Raw genomic sequence first — 22,425 nt, 5'->3', positions numbered from 1 at the left:
TTGCTCTGCATGACCCTTGATTTCATAGGCCAGGGAGAAGAGGACAGGAGTTGTGTCAGGCTGCAGTGAGGGAGTGAACAGTTACAAGGCAGCAAGTCTGCATTAAAGCCTAGTGGGACACCTGACAGGGCAAGGGCAGAGGGTTTCATGAGCAGGTCATGGCAAGAGGAAGGTCACACCCTCCCCACACCTTCTGCTTCCCTCGCTAAGGTGCAGGGTGGTCAAATTGCCTCTGAGGGAGAGGAAGTATCAGGGAAATGCCTTGGAGAAGAATTTTTTTTTCAAAGAAGGAAGTGGAAGGATCCCCACGTGTCAGCAATTCTCTCTCTTCTGACAGTGGCTTTAAGGAGCATCCTGCCACTCCTGCCTCTCTTCCCCAACCCCTTTTCTCCTGCTCCTCTTCCCTCAGCAAGGGATTTGGAAGGACTCTTGTGGACTCAGTGAACCTCCAAGACCAGAAGGTCTGTATCAAGAAATGCTTTATCTGCAATAAACTTGGCTCTTATTTAAAGGCAGGCAAACGATGGTTTTGATATCTGCCACTTTAGGTCTGTTGTGAGACACTCCCCTGCTCTTATAATGCTTTTTGCACAAGAACAGCAGTCTAACGAGGTTAGCAGACCAGGGCCAGGGTGGTGGGATGGTGGAAACCCCTTGTTGCAGGTGGAGAAGTGAGTGAAGAGTGTTGGGCTTGTTTACCTTTGGTGTATTCAGTTGCCAGAGATGAGCGTTTTATGAGATGCTCAGTACCAAATCCATGGCCTATGTGCTTAAAACTGAGTGTCTGAAGAGTCCTGCATCTTAACAGGCAGGCTCAGAGCTACATCCTCCATCACCACCACCATTCGGAGCAGCTGAAATACTGTTCCCTTGCAAGCCCCAATTAGACTAAGCTCCTGCGAGGAGGCTGGAAAACTCGTTGGACTTTGAAGCTGCTGGACTCCGAAAGCAGCGATCAGTGATGCATGTCAACATCAAAGGACATATGAGCAGGAGCAGAGTTCTGCCAAGCTCTCCTCTGGCCCCACTCTTGTTCAGCATCTGCAAGGCCTCAGCTGGAGTCCTGGGTCCACCTTTGGATGCTGCTTTCAGGACAGTTTTCAGGTAGCTGCTGCCTCATTGGAAGGGGACACCTGAGCACTGCTGAGCCGTATCTGGGCTAGGTCCAAGGAAAAGTGCCCTTCCTGGAGGTCTGTAGGTTCAATTACATAGAAATGCTTGCACATTTTTTCCTCCTGGAGACAGCCAGAATGTGTTGGACACCAATGGACAGAGTAAAATAAAAATACACAAGATATAGACAAGAAACTAGCCCAATTCTGGCCTTGTCAGAAATGGGACAAGGATAGAGGAGAGAGGGTGGCACCCACGGTGGAGCGGGTGAGTCTGATGTGTCTGCAGAGCCCTGAGCTGGGCACTCTCTGTCTCCTCTCTGCTGCAGCCCTGCCAGTTCCTCTCTCCATGCACAAGCTCTCAACCAGTTTTATGAGCTTTGCAGACAGCTGTTCAAATGGGCAAATGAACAGGCCTCTCGTCAGGATGCCGCAGCAAGCGTGCTTCTGTTTTGTAAGTAAATAATGCTCTCACCATGGGACCAGCTCCCAGGGCACAAGTGGAAGACCGAGGCCGGTGAGGAAGAGGAGAGTAAACAAGGAGGAGAGAGGCTCCATCCCGCTGGATCAGGCATTCCCGAGGGCTGGGACAGCCAGTGGAGTGTCTGCTTTCTCCAGAGTGAGGGGCAAGCTGGAAAATGCAGTGCTGGAGCTGCTGGTTCAGAGCTGTGCTGGGGAGCGGGGCTTTCTTGGGCATCTCGGCTGATTCTGTTGCTCTGCTGGGGATGAGGTGGGAGCCAGTGGCAAAAAACGCTGGGTATTTCACTTTCCCACCAGGCAGTTCACCAGTGGTGCATGCAAAGACACCTATTTTTCTCCTCCCATCTGTGCCCCATGTCTCTGTCCCGCCACCCAGGGCAGCGCTGTGTGCAGGTGGCAGGACAGAAGCCTCATGTTGCAGGAGCTCTGCTGCCCTCCAGCTCCCTCCCAACCAGAGAGTCCCCCAGCTCTGCACCCACAAGTCTGTGGAGAGGCTGCTTCAAAGAGCAGAGCTTGGGATCAGGCCCCACAGAGCCCCTTTCTGCTGCCAGCACCAAATCAGAAAGTCCAGGTTTAGGAGCTACTCTCCTAAACCTGTGCTCAAGCCCTGAACCAAGAGCCAAGCCTAAGGCAGGGAAGCCGAGAAGAGCATCCGTGACATGCGGGCACCTTTGGGTATGCAAAGCTGAGGTCAGGCCCTTCCTCCACACGACTGCCACGTGCTTGGTGGCTGCACACCCACGGATGAGCCTGCTGCAAGGGGGAAGTGGCAGGTCAACACGGGCCCCAGTGCAGGGAGTGACGGGGATGAGGCCACCAGGCCCTGCCTGGCTCCTGACTTGCTTCCGATGCAGCCACGCACGGCCCCATCCTCCCAGTGCTCTGCTCCGAAACCCAGTGGCCTCATGCTTGATTTGTGCATGGTACCACTGGCAGGATCAGATCCTCTGCCAGGCACCCCTGCACTGGCTTGGGTCTCCCATGACATTAGGTGCCATGACTTGGGCTGAGACCAGAAGAAGGGGAATGCTGAGACTTCCATAGCACCTCCTTCTTTCCTAAGAAATCCACTTTTTTTGCCCAGGACTCCCATTGCAGTTCCCAATGAAGGAAACTTCTGGCTCCCTGCCATGTCTTCCCCCAATCTTCATTGGGTTTGAATGCTGGGTGAGAGGGGATGGTGTCCAAACTGTCTCCAGGAAAGGCTGCAGGACTGCAGGGGCCCATGTGCTCCCAGCCACAATGCAGAAGCAGCGTCTGCACACTCAGCACACGTTTGCCGTCCAAAGGTGGCTCTTGCAGGAACAAACAGAGCTTTGGGGATTTCTTCTGGCCATGGAGAGGAAATGGAAAGCAGCACTGGCACCATGTCACTGGAGAAGGCCCCAAAAGACAGTTTGGTGGCAAACAACACCAGGCAAAATGGTGACCTCAGGCGAGGAGCCTCCACCTGGACAGTGCAGTGGCTGGCCAGTGTCCTGGCCCTGGGTCTCTGAGAGATGACGTGAGAGAGAGAACAGGTTCCTACTTTAAAATAATGTCGGCAGTTGCTGCTCCTACTCCCCACCCCAGCCTCTGGAAAACCACCTTTCCTTTGCTCCAGCAAGGCAGAGCCTGCATGGGGCTTCCCTCCTGCTGCCAAGCAGGTTTGCATGCTCATTTTTCTTGCACATTTATCCCTCCTTTCCAAACTTGTCCCACTGTCCTTGCAGGGTGTCTGGTCTCCCCAAGCAGTTTGCTCTGTGCCCAAACCCTCAGCTCCTTGCGAGTGCGAGGCCTGGGGTGAAGGGGACAATGCGCGCGTGGGGACAAGTGGAGATGTCACTGATGGTTTTCATTGCTGCCGAGCTCATTTTATGGCAGATACCCATGGAGACATCTCCCTGTGAAGGGCAGGGGGACGTGGTTCCTTTGAACGTCGTTCCAACCCCTGGACGGTGCCGTCAGGACAGCCCTGCAGCTTGAATCAGCAAGAGGGGATAAAAAGCTTTCAAGGATCGCACTAATATCCCGTCTTACCAGTCGTGCCTGTGGTTAGCTGGACCCACAGGCACGTTGCCTTTGGGCTCTGGCTGGGCTGTGCAAGGCCAGCACAGGAGGTCTTGGCTCTGCCTGGCATCCCCTCCGTCCCCTCCTGCCCGCCGAGACCGACCGGCTGCCCGGCTCTCGCATCCTCAGCTGATGTTGCTGCCGGCCAAGATGTGAGCCCGAGCTGAAGGTGGAGCCCAGCTGGCCAGGGGATGGTCCCAGCTCTTGCCACGCACTGCAGGGAAGGCGGCGGCAGCCGGGTCGCTGCTGCGAGCGCGGGCGCTGCATATGAGAGCTTTTGTTGCTCTCCACGAGAAGCCACATCTGCCAGGACAGGCTGTACCAATCTGGGTGTCTGCCAGCTCCTTCCACACCTGCAGCTAAGAAACATTGCAACTAACTGTGCTTTATGGTCAGCAGCACCTTTAGGTGGGGTTCCACAAGTAAGGGCTGCCTTGCTCCCTCTGAGCTGTATTTTTTCACGCTGGTGGTGGCTGATGGGGGTCTGTTGTCTGGCACATGGTGAGTGGCGCGTGTGTCCCGCTTGGATGTGCCTACCAGGAGCCCAGGCTGCAGCCATGCTTGGTGGCTGGTCCAGCTAGCCCATCACACCCAGGAAAGGCAGCATGTCTTGGCAGTGATGGGCTGGGATGGACCTCTAACAGCAGCATGTGAGTTGTCTGAGCACTGCAGCCATCCCAGGGGCTGCCCCGCAGCTCCGTATGCTGCTGTGCCTGGAGCTCTCCTTGGCAAAGTAGGAGTTTTGTGGGCCTCGTGCTGGGTCAGGCTGTACAGGATCCATTCTTGGTGGCAAGGCTTTTTTGAGCAGTCCTGCACTCAGGAGAGCCAACATGGCCGAGCAGTCACCTCAGCCCTGGCCAAGGTTCTCCGTGGGATCTTAGGCTGCTTGCCTTGATCATCTGCAAGTCAGCAGATGATCTGAGGGAGAAGTAACTTATTTGTGAATGATAACAAGGTCAAAGAGTGGTTGTCTAGAGAAATGGTCTTGACTTTGGGAAGTCAAGTGGATATTTGTTGAACAAGAGAGCATATGGTCTCCTTAAGCAAACACAAGCACAAGTAGTGAAAGAACTAAAGTAAATCTAATTAGAAATTCCTACAAGGGCAGAAAGTCACAGGGGAAAACATCAGGCAGAGAAAAGTTTTGCTTTCAGCAGATTTGGAAGTGATGAGAGTGGATGTGATCCCAGAATCACAGAATGGTTGAGTTTGGAGGGGATCTTTGGAGATCATCTAGTCCAAACACCCTGCACAAACAGGGTCACCTAGAGTAGTTTGCACAGGAGAAGTGATGAGCATGGAGGTGATCAGCATGGAGATGATTGGAGTGGGGGTGACTGGAGTGAAGGTGCTCAGCATGGAGGTGATCAGAGTGGGGATGATCAGAGCTGGGGTGATAGCAGCAGGGATGATCAGCATGAAGGCAATGGGAGTGGAAATCAAAGGTGCCCTCACTGTGTTTGCTGTGGCACGAGGGAGAAAAGCATCCAGTCTGCAAGGCACCCTCCAAAGCACACATGAGGGTAAAACATAGCATCGGTGATCCAGAAAACTCCCAGGTGCTCAGAGCAGACCTCCTGCCTCCCAAGCTCTCCCAAAGCTTTATTCTGGCATTAAAGAGGATGTTGATCACTTGGATTGTGTTGCACTTGAGGCATCGTCATCTCAGAGTGTCTCCCCACTGAGGAAGGGGTCATGCTCAGGGAGCAGAGGGCAGCTTTGCAGCCCTGTGGCTCACACCTCCTTGCATGCCTATGGGCCATGCGGCTGGCTGATGGACTGTGTCTACTTCGGTTTCTTTCTAGCCTGGATTTTGTGGACGTTAACATGCAAACCAGCATGCAAAGTGCATGCCTTCATCGTGCTGCTGGCAGGCTGCCTGAGGGGCCCCACGCTGTGCAAATGGGCTATCTCTAGCCTAGGATCTTTCTTTCTTTATTAAACTAAAGGCTGGATTTGGATGTCGGGTGTCCAGGACTTGTCTCAACAAATGCCCTGGGCAGTTGCACCACAGCTGATTTTTACAGGCTCCCGATCCGCAAAGTTGAGAGCCTACACAAGCTAAGCACTGAGCCTGCTCTGTTTGTGTTGCTTCAGACCATCAAGATGCCCATACTTACACTGATAACTTCTGTCTGCCCTTCGCAGTTGTCCTGCTGCAGCTTCCTGCCAGATATTTCAGGAAGCCAAGGCCCCATGTGCTGCTCACTGAGAGGGAGAAGGCTGCAAAGCCAACTTGGCGTGCTAGGAAGCCAGCTGTAGCACTGAGTGGGCTTGCAAGTGTGTCAAAGCAGAAAAATGTGCTGGGAACAGCTTTGCCCTAGCTCTCTTTGGCTGTTCTTTGAGTGCACCAAGAGGCCAAGTCCTGGTGCAGGCAGAGTTCTGCTTCTGAGCAAGGTTGCCCATCCTGCCTTCGCCTCCTCTGATCCCCGCAGGAAAGGACGGACGTGGAGGGCAAAGAGGACCACTCAGACCAGAGCGATCAGCAGGGGACCTTGCCCTTCTTGGTGCCCCCAGCTCTGATCCCAGGTGGAATGGGCAAGCCTGCTCTGATGGGATGGGCAGAAGCTTATGGCTCATCCAAGTGGAGCCAGAGGGATCCTCAGAGTGTCGAGGGGTGGAGACCACTGTGCCGGAGGCCAGGACACAGCGGGCAGGTTTGCAGTGGCCAGACATGCTGTCTGCAGAGCTGGGGCTGGAGGGAATTGAAATTCTCAGGTGCAGGGAAGTTCCTGCAGGCCATTAGTGCAGGACATGATGTCTTTGGTTTGGGTTTTTTTAAAACCGATTTTAAGTTTCTGCTTCAAAAATGAAAGCATCCGGCCCTTCTGGCTGCAGAGATGTGATTGTGAACCCCTTCCTTCATCCTCGCCTTCATGCTGGGCAAGCAGCAGAGCAGAGCAGGGCTCAGGCAGGGGTTTCCAGCTGTCCCTGTAGTGGCTTATCAAGCAACAGAGAGGCCTAATCCTGTACTTAGATGTGGCCAAGCAAGGTACTGGCCAGAGCCCAGCAGTGTTGGCTCCCTCAAGGGTGACGGGGGCTCTGGATGGTTGTCCTCACTGCTCTCCTCACTCCCTTCCCTCCCCGATTCCTCGAGGGCGAAGGCAGCAGGAGGCCTTATAGCCTAAGGTACAGCAGTAGCCTGAAACAGAGTCTCATTCTTAGCCCTGAAGGCAAAAACCACCTTCACCCATAAAGCGGGCTGGCAAAGAGCTCGTGCAGCCTGCGGGCTTGCAGGCAGGAGACTGTCATGGCCGTGAATTGCCTGCTTAATTTATTTGTGTCGGTTCCTGGAGATTTTTTTGCAATCAGCTCATCCCAGGCTGCCCTCAGCCACTGGAATTTGGGGAGGTTAAAGGTGTGTCCACAGCCGCTTCCCCCAAGGGCCGCGTTGGCAGCGCCGCATCTCGGGCAGGTCCGTGCTGGCCCCGCTTGGCTCTTACCAACCACTCGATGCCTCCACGATATCCCGGCTTCACTTCTGCGCTCCGCGACGTCGGGCCGTGTTGGCGGGAGCTCCTCTTCCCAGGCCGGCGCCTGTCGGCAGCACCCGGCCTTGCTGGGAGCCCCCCAGGTGCTGCTCTTTGGGGGCCCGGGGGCTGGGTCCATTGCAGCCTGCATGCCAAGCCCTGCCAGATCCCATCTGGAGGAAAGCTGTCGTGTGTGGCTCTGTCCCTCCCTCTAGAGTATGTGACATCCCAGCCTGGCTGAGGGATGTACCCGGGATTTAGTGTTTTCCCAGCAAACACGCTATTCCAGGCACCCCAACCAGGCAGCTCCTTCTCCTCCCATCATCCCGATCCACGCTGGGAGGCAGCCATGGCCACGGAGACTCGCCCGCTGAGCCAGGCATGTTCCCCACACCGCTCATCTCCGTGTCCCCAGAGCGCCTGGGAAAAGGGGGACAAATTGCCCTTGGCAGCCGGGAGGTCGATAATACCCGTGTTGTTTGGCAGGCTCGGAGCGCACAGGCGAGCCTTCCCGTGCCCCTCCTCCAGCCCGTTCCCAGCCTATTCTACCTTGTGTGTAGGAACTGGTTTTTCTTCCTGGGCTATTGTTTCCGCTGGATTGGGTAGATTGCTCCAGGCCTTGCTCAGATTTCCTTTCTCACGCTTTTTTTTTTTTTTTAATTCACATTTTCTGCTGTGGCTTCTATTCTCGCCCCAATTAAAGCAGCAGGCACCGCAGTGCGGGGCCTGCAGAGGAAAAGGGTCCCGCGTCTGTACCCTGGGGTCTGTCTGCAGCAGCCCGGAAGGTTTGACACCGCTCCGGGGCTCCAAGATGAAGCCCCCACCCCGGGGAGCTGCTCTTGTCTCGGGTGCCCACGAGTCCAGGTGCTGCCGTGAGTAAGTGCAGTCCCTGCCTGGAAGAGCTTGAAAGTCAAGCAGACCCCTGGAACTTGAGGTACTAAAGTTTGTATACATATATATATATATATATATATGTATGTACATATATATGTATATATGTACATATATATATATATAATAACTCCAAAGTCTGTAGCATCCTACAATCCTACTACTAGCACCCTCAAAAAAAAAAATGATGCGGTTTTCTGAACTGAGAGTTTGTGGTATAGAAAAACTGAATAATTCTGAATAACTCTGAGACAGCGATCGAAGCCAGCTGGGCTCAGGTGGCAGCAGATCAAATGCAACCTGGCTCCTCTAGCAATGCAGTTGCAGGACAAGTGTCCTTCTACCTCTCCAGATGGAGCACGTGCAGCTCCAATGCACCCAGTGTTTTCACTGGCACTGTCAGGCCAGTGCCACCTCCAGGAACATCCAGGAACATGGACTTAAGGGCAAGCTTGAAAAGGGTCTTCCTGCTATGGGTGGCGGTGGCACTGTGAGGGTTCTGTGGCCTGCTGGCATCTCCAGTGAGCTGACTGCAGCAGCGTGTTCCCCGTCTCAGTGTGGATGGAGGGAGGGAGCTGCGCAGGAGGATGTAGGAATGCTGCCCAGATGTGGACAGATGTGTGTGGACACATCGCAGTGTGGACACACGCACCAAGCCCTGCCAGCCCACCCTGAGGACGGGGCAAGGAGTGCATGGCATCTCCAGGTGCCTCCGAAGGTGCTGCCCTCTACCAGGAGCCCTGGCATGCCGGCTCGGAGCAATGAGCGATCAGATGGTATCTGCCTGCAGCTGGGGAGGCAGCGCGTCCCCCGGGGGCCTCCGGGTTGCACCATGTGCACACTTTGGTTCCCAGATAAAAATAGAAGCTGAAACATGAGCCCCACTTGCCCGGCCACTGCCGTAGCCGTCCTGCTCTCGCTCCCTGCCCCGCGCATGTGCACCCTTCTTGGCCGGGAGCCCATCCCTAGGGGCTCTGCTGCGGGAGGGAGCAGGGATCACACGGGCCTCGGGGACCGTCGTGGGGAGCTGGACCCTCTCTGAGAAGCTCTCTGAGAAGAGACTGAGGAGCATAAAGCAGCAGGGAGAGGAGTGAGGGTGGACAGGTTGCAGTGAATCCTGCATGGGGCAGTCCTGGAAGAAAGGAGCTGGGAGGACTTGAGCCAGGGTGGCCTTAGCCCCCTGCTCAGGGCAAGGGGACCTTGGGTGGAGACACTTCTGGGACACAGATTTTAGCCAGATGTGCGTATGAGGGCTTAGTTCAAGGCAATGGGACAAATTCCCTGGCATTTGTTAGACAGATGGTCCCGTGTCCTCAGCTGTCCAGAGGAGATCCCAAGTCCTCAACTCCCGGGCCAGCTTCCAGGGGAAACCAGGAGGAGCGGGAATAAGGGGAGATATAATATGTAATAAAAATCATCTCATAAGGCTTGTCTAACACCAAGTGAAAAACATGGAGCTTCGGATACAGTTGCATGTTCCATCATGTGAGTGGAGGGTGCGGGCACAGGGATGAGACCTTGGTTACAGCTTTAGGATTTTGTGGTACCTGCAATTTAGACAGGAAACTCCCTGCTTCCAACAGTGCCAGTTTACATTGTGTAACTAACAGACCAACTGTGCACAACTAATGGTCTGGACTTATTTGCAGAAAGAAAAGCTTCAGTCCTTTGCCGTTTCCTGGGCTCTGACTCTTGTGGTCAGAAGATGTCTCCATGGCCTTTTCTTCCTGTTGTCAAAGTGAAAAAGTTCCTGGCGGTCTGGGGATCAGGCCAGCCTGATGTTTTTAAGCCGATCTCTGCTTGTGTTTAAGTTTTCGGACAGGAGCTGACTGGAGGTGGTCACTCATTCTGTTTTTAGAGTTCAGGCAACTGAACTCCAGGCTTCTTTGGTTGGCTTTTTTGGAGCTCATCAAACCTGAGCATCTCAGACCAAAGGGGGAGATTTCAATGTAGCCACGTAAAACTCCATAGCTCTACCCCAGCCTGATTAAGAGTAACAGCAATTAGCTACATGGCAGAGGGGGAAGGTTAACCCTTCTCCTGCTGAGGTGCATCGACCCTTGGGATAGCACAGGGGCATGGTCCATGCTTGCATACGTGGGAAGGGCAAGAGGGATGTGGAGCTGCTGGAGAGAGTCCAGCGCAGGGCCACAAGGATGATCAGGGGCCTGGAACATCTGCCCTATGAGGAGAGGCTGAGGGAGCTGGGCCTGTTCAGCCTGGAGAAGAGAAGGCTGAGAGGGGATCTAATCAGTGTATATAAATACCTCAAGGGAGGGAGTGCAGAGGACGGTCATGGTATCTTTTCAGTGGTGGCCACTGATAGGACTAGAGGAAATGGCCGGAAACTGAAACATCAAAAATTCCATAGGAACTTAAGGAAAAATTTCTTAACAGTGAGGGTGACAGAGCACTGGAACAGGCTGCCCAGAGAGGTTGTGGAGTCTCCTTCTCTGGAGATCTTCAAAACCCGCTTGGATGCAGTCCTGTGCCACGTGCTTTAGGTGTCCCTGCGTATGCAGGGGGGTTGGACTAGATGATCTCTAGAGGTCCCTTCCAACCCTAAGCATTCTATGATTCTATGATTCTATGAAATACAAAGCAGGAAAGGTTATTTCTAAAGGCAGGAAGGCAGCGTGCTGGGGTCAGGCTGCAGGAGCCGGTGCGGGAGCGTTTAGGCAGGCAGGGAGGCGGGGGGGACGGATGCTTCACCCGAGGACCGTTCTGCCACCAGGGCCACCAGGAGCTCTTGGCATGGAGCTCACTTGAAAACGAAGGCTCTGGGGATGCTGAGGTGCAACCGCACCATGAGGCAGCTATTACTGGTTTGGTTTTGTTATTAAACTTGCTCTAACCCCTAGAAACCTGTCCTGGAGCAGCACCCCGTTGTGCTAGGTGCTGTATAAACAGGGCTCGCAGCTACGGCTGAGGTTGGCTCAAGGTTGCTGGTGCAGATTTGAGCTTTCTGGAGGGGCTCCGCTGCTCCGAACCCAGCTGAGCTGGCCAGGAGGCAACATGAGACAGCTGAAATGCAGCTGGAGGAAATGGAGGACCAAGGGGGTGAGGGCGCGCGCGGGGAGGACGTGGCAGGGTGAGCATCTTTCTCTTCTTTTCCCCTGGGAAATTCAGCTTTGCATGTGGCTTTAGGTGTAATGCTGGGTGAGATTCTCATCACTGCAAAGCCTTGAGGTAGTGAAAAGGGCTTTCAGTGCCGCTGCTGCTCCGGTGTCCCGCGGCAGCGTCGCGGCGAGGCGGCAGCGCGCGGGGTTTGTGCTCAGCAGCTGCACACGCACGGAGCGGCCGCGCGGAGCGGGGCAAACGGATCCGAGCGAACGTGTGCGACCCTGCTCCGCTCTGCTCCCGCCAGGAATGGGGTCGGGATGCTGGGACAGCCAGGCTGGCTGCACTGGGGGCCTGCAAGGAGCCCGCGCGCTCAGCCGGGGCTGCGGGCCTTGCGTGCGTGCCCCTGTGCAGGGGAGGAGCGTGCGCAGGGACACGTGGCTCTGTGTTGCCCCGTGGTCTCTGCGCTGCTCCCGGGCTCTCCAGGTGCTGGGATTAGCCAGCGCATACTGCAAGCAGCAGAATGGCATTTCAGCAGCGATACCGGCATGGAGCTTGTGTGAGGGAGGCTGTGCCCCTTTTGCCCACTGCTAGGCAATGCCAGATCCATGCTGCACGATGCCACCACTTTTGGAAGTGAATGACCCAGCTGGCCTCGCTCAGGGCAGGGCCACTGGCACGAGGGCACTGCAGGCAAAAGCCCTGGTCCTGTTGCTGCCAGATGCAGAGCCCTTTCCAGCAGCAGGATACAGCTTGGTTTTAACCAGGGAGTTGCTTGTGCTTCTCCTCTCCCCATGCCCTCTCCATCTGCAGGGCAGCTGAGGCCCACTGGGCCGGCAGCACCGAAATCACATCCCGTGCCTCTCTTCCCTCTCTCCAAGCAGCTGTAAAATGGCCCGTGTAAATTGAGAGGGGGAGATGCCCTGCGAAGGGGGGCCCGGCAGCGGAGCGCAGCTGGAGCTGGCGTGTTTGGAAAGGAATCGCCTCCCGCGCTGCCTTCAGCGCTGGCCACTTTTCGCCTGCCCCGTGGCTGACCTCACATTTGCGCTATCACCTCCCCAATCTCGTCAGCAGACAAGCTCCGCTAATCTGCCCGCTGCGGTGCCCGTGCTTCTCATTTGGTGCTCCCAGACAAGCGAGGCCCTTCTCGCCGTCAGGCGAGCCTTTCCCAGAGTTTATGCAAATGATACTAATTAAAGGCATTCTTATCTGTTCGATTTCCCACACCTTTTGCCTCCAAGGGGGATAGAAAAACTTGGTGTTTTAACGACGGATTTCACGGCAGTCGGAAGGGCTGCCTAGGGAAAGCGTTGGGAAATCCAGCGGGTCACTCCTGATGAGAAGAGCTGGCTTATGCAACCATTGAAACACTTTATTATGCATGAGAAACCTTCCAGAAATGGATGACTAATAGCAAATCAGGAGCAGAGAAAGCAGTGGGAACGCCATACCAGGCTGGCATGGGATCCCATGTCATCTTACCAGCTTAGCAGGGTTGGGCTAGGTCAGCACTTGCCTAAGAGACCTCTCAGAGTACCTGGCTGGCGTTGAGGGAAGTGATATTAATGATTCAATAAACAGAGCCCTACCCTCTTTCTGGAGCCTGAACCAAAATGCCCCCATGGGTTCCCAGGGACCCACCAGCAGTCCCAGATTTCCATTGATATTACTTAACCTCATAAGGTCATAAAAACAGCGGCACTCAATGCACAGCCAGTCTGGTGGAAGACGCGTGGAACATCATGGTCCATTTCCCATCGTGGCTCTTGGTGTTTCCCTGGGAGACTGGAGTCTGCAGTGTGCACTGAAAGCCACTGCATCTCCAAAACTATTGCAGCTCTGCATCTGTCCTGCTGGTTGAGTGTGTGATGGATCTGCAGGACACAGAGAGATGTTGGACCATTTGTAACAGAGCATAAGCAGCATGGTAAGAAGCTAGCTAAGGAAAGGAGTTCTTGGCACAAATGGGAATGGAAACAGACTGGCCTACTGCTTACCCAGCCACGGTGGTGGCAGCTCTCTCCAAAGGGAGATGTGGATGCCTGAAGTGCCTGACTCGCCACTGCTCTATACATAGAGTATATTTAAGTCATGGGCAGGAGGTCCCAAGGTGGCAAACCGGACCATGTATAATGCCTGGGCTTGGAGGCTTCACGTAGACAACATGTTCTGGTGAGAGAGATGGCTGAATATGAGGCTCCAGCATCCCTGCTCTAGAGATTTCTCTGGTCCCAGTATGTCCCTGAAAGAAGCTCTTGGATGCTCAAGGACTGCGGTTGCACAACCAAAATGAGAGCTGGAACCTCTATCCGGAGGAGTGGCCCTTTCACCAGATGATATCCATCTTAGAGAGAAAGAAAGGGAAAAGGGTAGGCGGTGAGTAGGAAGAGAGAGATCTCCCAGGTGGCTGGTGAATGGCCCTCTGATATGGCGAGCAGAAGACGCCCATGAAATTATCCTGACATGAGGTGTCCTGAATTGCCCCAGTGAGTTCACTCCCAGCACCTCCAGCGTTGTCCTTTACAGATGGCTTGGGGGTGTTGTGGATTCCTAAGCCGGAAGCTCTCCAGGCGGAGAAGTACATTTTTGCCCATAAAATCACAGCCAAAGTGGCTCGTTAGTTTTGGTAGATAAGGTTTGCCCGGTGCTGTTTGTCAGCAGAGGGAATGGAAGAAGCCCTGTGATCCAGGGGACCTTTGTGGCTACCTGCTCTTTTGGGCAACGTTCAGCATGATGAAGATAATTCAGTGTCAGCACTTCGGGGGTGCAGCTTTCAGGTTTATCAAAATCTGAAAAAAAAATCCAAAAGTGATACTGCTCCAGTCTGAACAACTGATTTTTCATGTATATTGTACACCAGCCTATGGACCTTCAGCTGAGTTTTTACACTTGCATCTTCACCCAATCTCACACCAGCCCCCAGGGCCCTCTTTGAATCATCCGAAGTTTGGCCCCTGTTGGCTGTTTGTCCTGAGTTTTCTTTCTCAGCTTCTGGGTTAGTGCTGGAATGGGAGCCCAACAAAGGGCTGGGTTGTTCTTGGGCCTGAGCAATGGTGGACATGGCCCAGAAACTCCATGTCCAAGCATCTAGTTTGGGAGTCTTGGGAAGTTCGTGTGTTCCTGTCCAGAGGTCCTAAGTGGGCCAGGGGAAGGGCATTTGTGGCCCAGATCTCCAGTGCTGCCTCTGTCAAATCCTCATCCAGAAGGAACAGAGGGACAGGATCAGGGGGATCATCCTGAACAAAAATGCCACCAGGCTGTCTGCCATGTCTTTGAGCAGGACAGGTGAGGAAAGGCTCGTGAGGGCTCTGTGATGCCTTTGGGCTACCTCGCAAGGAGAGGAGGGACCTTCCAAGTCCTGGTGGGCCTGGGAACTCGGAGGCTGCTGCAGGTTTGTGCTGGTGGCTTGGCAGCCGTGATGGGGGCACTGGTGGCAGGAAGCAGGGCATGTGCTCTCGCCTGACTCACCCTGTTGTCACCGTTCAGTGCAGGTGACATCACTCCTTCTAATCCCCATGCCATCCCTCTTGCATGGTTGCATGGCAGGATGAGCCTTTGTGGGAGGTAGCAGAGGCTGGGCAAGGCCGGGAGGCCGGGGAAGCGGGACAAGAGCACTGTGGCCATCACTGTGGTGGCAGCACCCCAAGGCCACGTCCCCAGGACACAGCATTCAGAGCGGGGCAGGGGGACCAGCCAAGGGCTCTCCAGGGACACGATCGCCCGGCTCCCGGGATAATCTCAGCCTCGGCGCTGGCCGGGCGCCCCTCAGCGCCCACGCGCTCGCCCGCAGCGCGGGCTCTGCCGGAGCAGCCACGGCGGGGCTGGGAGCAGAGAGGAGCCCTGGTGCCAGCCCGCGCGGGGCGCCCGGCGTGCCCGCCCTGCGCCCCGGCCCGGCGAGGGGCTGATTCACACGGGGCGCCGCAAGCAGGGCCGCCGTGGGAAAAGGCAGCGGCCATGGCTCCCGAGCACGGGGATTGCTTCAGCAGGGGTGCAGCCAAGATCCGTTTCATAGAGGGCAGATCGAGTCTGGGATTTACCGGTGACTAAGCGTGTGCTGGCACGGGCTGCCCCAGCGTGAGAAAGCGAGCGCGGCTCCTGCTCGGAGGTGCGCTCCCGGCAGGAGAGGCTCCCGCTGCCCCGGCCTCCTCTGCTCCCTGCTGCCCACGGAGGGACCGGGAGAGCCCAGCGCTGGGAGTGCAGCTGGGGCCGGGCAGTGCCCCTGGGAGGGCAGGGGCCGTGCAGCCCCGTCAATGCTCCTCACCAGCTGAGCTCGCTCCTCTCGGCCCAGGTGTGGAAGCTTCGTGCCACTCTGGAGCCCCTGCCCTGCTATGCGGGTCCAGGCAGGAAGCTTCTGCCCTGGCTGCACCCTTGGGTGCTCTTGGTGGCTGCAACTCCTTTGGCCAGTGGCCCAGGGAGCCATGGGGCTCCCACTGGTGTCCCCCCATTGTGAAGGGTTTTACATCCATACATGCTTCACCCCATGCAGGCTAATCCTTCTGTGATGGATCTGGGGAAAAGCTGCCTTCCTGAGGAGGAAAACTCCATCCTTCCCATTTGAGAGCCCCCCCTTCCCTGCCCTTAAGGAAAGCAGGAAGCAAACCACATGCACCCACAGTCCCACAGAAGAGCTCCAGCCCCACAGCAGCGAAGTCGAGATGGAGAAGACCTCACTGCAGAGCCGCGTCCCCAGGCAGGAGCAGAGCACCAAGCCCAAGGCCATGGGTCCCAGTATAGCAGCCAGCCAGCCCGCCCTTATGCAGGTGGCAGGCTGCCCCGCTTGATTTCTAATGTGTCATTTTGGCAAGGCATTAAAAAAATAATTGCAATTTTTATTACAGCTAATTGGCTCGGCTGCTAAGTGGTTTATCTAGCCCTGACCCTGCCCCCTGCTTTGGGGAAGCTGGCAGTGGCAAAGGCCTGGAGGCTGAGGAGGTGGCATGCGCTATGGCCTTGTAACCAGAGCATGTGGGAGCCCCAAGCGAGAGGGAAATGCTCTGTGCTCTGTGGGCTGCCAGGGCATAACTTGCCCCAAGGCAACAGATTGCTTCATTTTATAAAGATGCTGAAATTCAGAAAAGCCGAGAAATCTGCCTAAGGCACCTGGGAAAATGACAGGACCCAGGAGTCCTTGTCCAGCAGGCCTGGCACCTCTTGCCAAATGCTGCGGAGACATCGCGCTGTCCCCATCTGCTGCCCCAGTTCCCCCTGCTGGGGAGCTCTGCGTGGAGACATCGTGCCTAAAAATGCCGAGACTGAGCCTGGCTCTCGGGTGGGTTTTGTGGCTGTCCATGCAGCCACGAGTGGGGAAGCAGCTGCCACCGGCCCTGCGGGGTCCAGCTCTGCCCGGCTGTGAGGGAGGCCTGGGGAGGCTGGAGCCTCTCTGGCTGCAGCTGGAGCATCTGTCCAGTGCACAACCGTGCCCAGGAGACAAGAGAAGGGAAACTTCCCATCTCTTCCCCCCTCCTCATACCTGTCCATGCCTCCCACATCCCTGCTGCCGTCCCTGTGGCACAGGGGGGTACCTTTCCCACCTGGAGGAACTACTTTCTAGCTTGCAGCCTCCCTTGGTCCCTTTCTTTGCCTCAGGTTAGCTAGATGTGCTCTCCTCTTGTCACTGTCCCATGAGGACAGGAGCGACACCAATCCAGCCAGATCTTGGCATGAGTCTCTGGGACCTGCTTGTGTTGTCAGGAGCGAAGCTGCCACCGTCGGTCCTGCTCACCCGTGTGCTGCAATGCTGTGAATTGCACAAGGAGCCGCATAAGGACTCCAGGTGGCTCAGGGTGCTCTTTGCTCCTTTCATTTCCCAGTGTAATGTGGGATGCTCGCCTCGAGGAAGGCAGCAGCCTCTTTGACTGTCTCACAGCATCCGTATGAGCTCTGAAATCAAAACAGGGCACAGAGACCCACTCTGCCGTGCAGAGCCCCAGGGCCCCTAGGGTTGGGGATTTGGGGCTGGCCTTCCCAAGGTGGCCAAATTCATGCACAGCAGAGCCAGGGAGAGGAAAGGCAAACAGCAGATGTGTCAAAAAGAGACAGCTGTATCTCCAGTCTATGTTACTGCAGACAGTTCAGCACTCAAAAGGCTAGATGAGATGGCGCTGGCTGGCCTCTGTAGGTTATAATGTGGCCCTCCCTCATGCATGAAATTAAAAGGGACTCACACACACTCTCAGTGAAATTAAAGGAACCATCTCTTGCTTGAAATGCTGACCTGGCCCCTCCAAAAATTGAGGTTCTCTCAAATAAGATCTCCTTTCTGCTTTCCTGGGGTTTCACAGTTTGACTTCCCCTGGGTACCTCTTTTTCAGTGTGAAAGTGGAGGAGGTCTCTGTTTGAGGGACATTCCCGGGAAGAGAGGGCTCACAGAGGTGGCCCAGATCCCGATCCCATGCATGACCCTGGCCATCATCAGCCCATGGTGTCCTGAGCATTTGCTGAGGTTTGAAACAGTGTGAGAGAGAAAAAGCAAAAACTATACAGTGCCGAGGAGCAGTGTGCAAGTATGTGATTCCTGAGGCTGTTAAATTGAGGGGAATTCCCATAAAATTTACCTTTAAAAGTGGTGCAAAGCCACGATCATTTGGGTTGCCTTGTCCATCCGCATCTGTCCATCTGCTCCATTTCCCCATCGATGTCAGAGCAGCGGATTTAGGCTTTGAGCACCAAGGAGCTGCGGCCACCCTGAGCTGTGGCAAGGTGAAAGCCAGAGCTGATACGACCAAGGTGTTTCTCACTAATGGCCAAGGCGGTGGCCTTCGGCCTGGAGCTAACCCTGCTCCTCCTCCTCCTCCCCCTCTGGTCCTGGCAGGTGGAGGTAGGGCAGGAAGGCAAGAGAAGCTGCAGGATTTGGGAGCCCTTTTCCAGGGCAGAGCAGCTTTCCTAGTGCCAAACAGCGGGACGGCGTGGGGCAGCCCTCGGTGGGAGCTGGAGGCCGGCTCGTCCGCTCGGCGGCCGCAGCGAGGAGGGAGGTTTGGCTCGGCCGAATTCGGGCCTCATGGCGCTCCATGGAGGGAGGAAATGGCTGCGCCTGTGCGGAGCTGCCGGGACAAGGAGTTCCATGAAGGGCTGGTGGCCCCGGTGGCCTTGCTGCCACAAGACTCGCTTGCACCCTCATCTCCAGCCCTGCTGCATTGAGACTTCAGGGTGCCCTGGCATCTTAGTGGCTGTGGCCAAAATCACACCTAGGCTGGGGACTGTGCACTGCTTTTGCAGCCGCTTCATGGATTGCAGGTAGAAATATCTCTTGAGGAGCAGCAAGAGCAGGAACGTCACGGCAAGAGCATTTCCAAACAAGTCATCCTGCCACCTCCCTGTCTTCCGCAGCTGGCTGGGAAGAAGGAGCACCTTTGTCCCTGTCTCCATGACCCCAGCACCATTCCAGCTCATACGCTAAAGACCCTGGGCTGCTGGCAGGTGCTCCAATGCCCGTCCAGGCCATGCAAAGACTTTCTGGTTTCAAAAGGCTCTGAAGCAAACCCCCAGGCAGGCGACTTGTTCTGCTTGGCAAAGTTATGCACCTGTCTCATTGCTTTCTTTGGGTGCAGCATGTGCAAAATGCTCCGCCAGCAAAAAGTCAGTCCCTTCAAACAAACAACAAGCTGAAGGTGTTGTAGCACATCCTGGGAATCGCCTTGAGTCTGCCTGGTAGTTTCCACTCCCTTTTTTTTTTTTTTTTCCCCAAACTGGGAGGGTAAGAGAAGAGCGAGGCTGTGAAGCGGAGCGTGCTGCAGTGCACGGGTTCAGACCCTGTCCAGGGAAGGATTAGTGCCAACTGCTTCAGGGAGAGCACATCTGGCTACTGCCTGCACCTGACTTCAGCTGGAGAAACCTTGCTCTGACCGTGCCCCATGTTTTTGTGAGCCCTGTGCCTGGCGCCAACCCCTTGGAGAGGACTGGCTCCCTAAGGGCGCTTGCAGGGCTCAGGCCACTCGGAGAGCTTTTCCCAGGGCAAAAGTCAGTTTGGAAAACGTGTTTTCCTGTTACTCGTGCTACATAAGAGGTGGACCCAGTGGAGTGGTCTTGACCAGCTGAGACCCCAGCTTGTCCCCTGGGCTCACGTTGCGATCTCAGCAGAGATGAGAGGGAACAAGTCTTGAAGCTGTGGCTCAAATCCTTTGGGGCACTTCAGGGCAGTCTCTGTTTCTGGCATTTCGCAGCACTTCGCAAGTGCTGACAAAGGCCAGGGAGGAAGGGGGCAGTGGATTTATCTGGTGCTCGAATGTGGCTGCCAGGCATGAAAAGCTAAAAGCTTCCCTTGCTGGGAGGGGGCTAAATCCCCAAGGCTCCTCTGAATTTTCTGTGCTCACTTCTGGGCTCCTAATGAATAGCTCTATTATAGGCTTTTAAGAGGCCCCTCTGATAACATTGTTCTTTACAGGAGCATTTACACCAGAGGCTGGGCTCGACTTTGCCCTAGGGTTCAGCTGGGGGCAGGAGCTGTGTCTGCCGGGTCACCTGCCTCCTCTGGTTCCTCCTTGTGTGCCAGGGCACCACAGGGTGCTGGGGCAGTCTGTGCCCAGTGGTCACCTTCTGCCTGGCCCATCCTTCCATATGGATCCTCCATAGGTGCTTCTAGGCCCAGAGCATGAGCCAGTCCCAGGCACTGCTCCAAGCGTTCATGGCAAGGAGCCACTGCCAGATGTGGCTAAAGACTGTAAAAATGGGGTCTCTCTGGGAAGGAGGCCTTTGTGACCAAGTATGGACCTGCCAACCCAAAAGCTTTTGCCTCCTCCCCATCTGCCACCCTTCTGTGCATGGTAGGACAGGCCTGTGTCAGTGTCTGCATGCAGTGCCGCTCACATGGGTGCAGAGCTCTCCTGGGAGCGTGGCCCCCGTCTCACCAACTCCCCTCTCTTTCACCAGGCGTGCAACGGCGACAAGTACCTGAAGGTCTCCAAAGAGAGGATGAGGCAGCTGATGGAGGGCAGCAGACACGCGGTGGTGGACAACGATGCAAGTAAGAGAGCCAGTGCCGGTGGTGGGTGCACCCAGGCTGGAGTCACCGCCCCGCAGCCAGCTCTACTGTGCAGCATGGCCCAGATAGCAGTTCATGGGTTGTAAAGCATCATGGGTTTCCCCCAGTCCCTGGCCAGGATGAGTGTAGGACAAGGGCTATGAACACTGGTGCTCAACACTTGCAAATCTGTCCCTACCTATTGAGCGGGGAGTGACACCTTAATGTTTTCTGATGGGATGAGGATGCCTCCATGTAGTGATGGACAAGGAGATGGACAAGGTCTCCTAACCCTCTTTGGAGAGCCCAACCTTGGGCGAGAGATGGGCAGGCTCTGCTCCCAGTCTCCAGGGTAGAACAGGACCTTCCCTGCTCAGGCTGAGCCTCTCAGATGGGGAATGGCCCCTGCTTCTCTGTGATCTGCTGCCGTCGTGACTTTGTGCCTGGTGAAGTTTGTGTGTGTCCAGGTGCAGCTCCTCCCTCCCGGCAGGCCCACAGCAAAGAGCTGATCTGCCTCGTGAGAAGCTCCGCTGGGTTTTGCACGTGATTGCCTCTACCACAGATGCTCTTGGTAGGTGAAATGGCAGCAGTGGCCCTAGCGACAGCCTAAGGCCATCGCTACCTGGCTTGGGAAACTGAGTGTGAGCTGAGAAATGCCTCCTTGTTCTTAGTTCCGCACTGCTGCTGTTCACCCTCCCGCGCTCCCTCCGGCAGGGAGCCGTGTTCCGGTGGTGAGTGACGCGCACAGAGGTGCGCGCGCCCGGGCACGCCGGGATGGGGACGCGCGCGCTGCCTGCGCCACTCCGGAGCCCAACTTCTCTCAACAGCTTCCAAGCATGTCCTTGACCTCTCCGTGCCTCAGTTTCCCCTTGTATGTGATAGGCACTAGGTGGGACCAACACAGCATCGTTTGGGATCGCTGGCTGCCGAGCGCTCCTGGAAGGCTGCGGCTTTGCTGGGAAATGTGTGCGTGGCTCTGCGGCTGGAGGGACATGACAGGGTGGCTTTTCCCATGGCGCTGGCAGCTGGGAGCCAGCGCTTTCCAAAAGGCCAGGGCATCCTCCCAGAGGTTTCTCCTGGGAGGGCACTCACTGTTTATATGTACGCAGAGACCAGCCCGGCCTGTTCAGCCAGTTTTAGAGTATGGGAAATAGAAATACTGTGGTTTTTGTTCAGCCCTGTGAGTGGTTTCTCCAGTCCCCTCGGTGTGGAGGCGATGGCACTGGGGATGTCTCACGTGTCATCTTTCAGTCAACGCCTCTGTGCTCCTGCACCCCCACTCTTGTGGTGCCCCCTCTCTTCTCTGCCCTTTACATCACATCTGCAACTCCCCTGTGCTGCCTGGGTTTCCGTAAGGCTCCTCTTCTTCCTCTGCCTCTACCTGGATCCCCCTCCAGCCCTGCTTCCCATGTGACAGAAAGATGCAGCCTCCCCCAAAGGAAGGACATGGAGTCATGTGCCTGCTGGGTTGGGTGAGATGTTACCAGCTTGTGTCCTGAGACATGGAGAGGTCAAGGACAGAAAATGTCTCAGTGTCTCCCAGTGACAGGGTCACCAAAGCAGCTCCCAGGAGGACAGGCAAGGTGGGTGCTGCACCCTCCCAAATCTCAGCACTTCGTTCCCGTTGTTTCTTCCCTGCCATATTCTGGACCTGGCTAGGCTGCATCTCACTAACTTATACATTGCAACAGGACTGAACTCACCCAGACAGGGACAAGTGTTTTGCTGCAGTGGAGATACAAAATATAGGTTAACTAACTCATGTGCATCCAGTCATGGCCACAGCTAGGCAAGGAGTACCTGGCCCAAAGCAAAGCCCTCCTAGGGTCACATTGTCTCACTCATGCCGCTGGGCATGGATTAAACTCCTCAGGACTGGTCAGATGATGCTGGTTGTCCAGCAATGAGTTCCTTAGGGAGAAAATGCTCCTTCCAGCCACTCAGAAGAAGCAAGCAGGGTGTGAGCAGGGGCAAATGGAGCCAAGGGCCAAAGCAAGGCAAACGCAGCCATGCAAGGGGACAATTTCTGCCAGAGAAACCTCTGATATAAGTCTGCAGCTCCCCAGGTGATCTTGGAGTCACAGCCTGTAGCTGCAGAGCCCCAGGGTTGCTTACGTTTTGGAGTTCATTGCAACAAAACCTCAGTCAGTGCCACTCAGTTTGGCTCCCACATCTTCATGACAGTGCTTCCAAGTGATGAAAGGCAAATTATTCATCGTGCAATAACCTGGACTTTCCCAGGTTTTAAGGAACATTTTCTCTGATATAGCCATGTTTTCCCTGCATGAGGGCTTTGATGGAGGTGTCAGAAATTGTCAGAAATTGACCATCATCTGCCTTAAAAACCTGCTCCGCATCACCCATGGTGCAGGTATGGCAGGTCTGAGCAAACTGGTCCTCTTGGCCT

At 55.5% G+C, this 22,425-nt stretch overlaps 1 protein-coding gene across 1 annotated transcript in view; it reads left to right on the top strand.

The window, feature by feature from the left end:
* Window positions 1–22,425, top strand: part of EXD3 (exonuclease 3'-5' domain containing 3) — a 232,960-nt gene that overhangs the window by 202,882 nt on the left and 7,653 nt on the right. Inside the window, exon 19 of the mRNA XM_088527996.1 lies at window positions 19,928–20,021. Within this exon, the coding sequence (XP_088384122.1) occupies window positions 19,928–20,021 (94 nt within the window). The remainder of the gene's footprint in view (window positions 1–19,927; window positions 20,022–22,425) is intronic.

The sequence above is a fragment of the Tinamus guttatus genome, unplaced genomic scaffold (genome assembly GCF_059628265.1).
Source record: "Tinamus guttatus ecotype Peru unplaced genomic scaffold, ASM5962826v1 Tinamus_guttatus_pri_ptg000297l, whole genome shotgun sequence".
NCBI classification, from domain to species: Eukaryota; Metazoa; Chordata; class Aves; order Tinamiformes; family Tinamidae; genus Tinamus; species Tinamus guttatus.
Note: the sequence above shows the minus strand (reverse complement) of the source record. Positions and strands in the feature narration are given on the sequence as shown.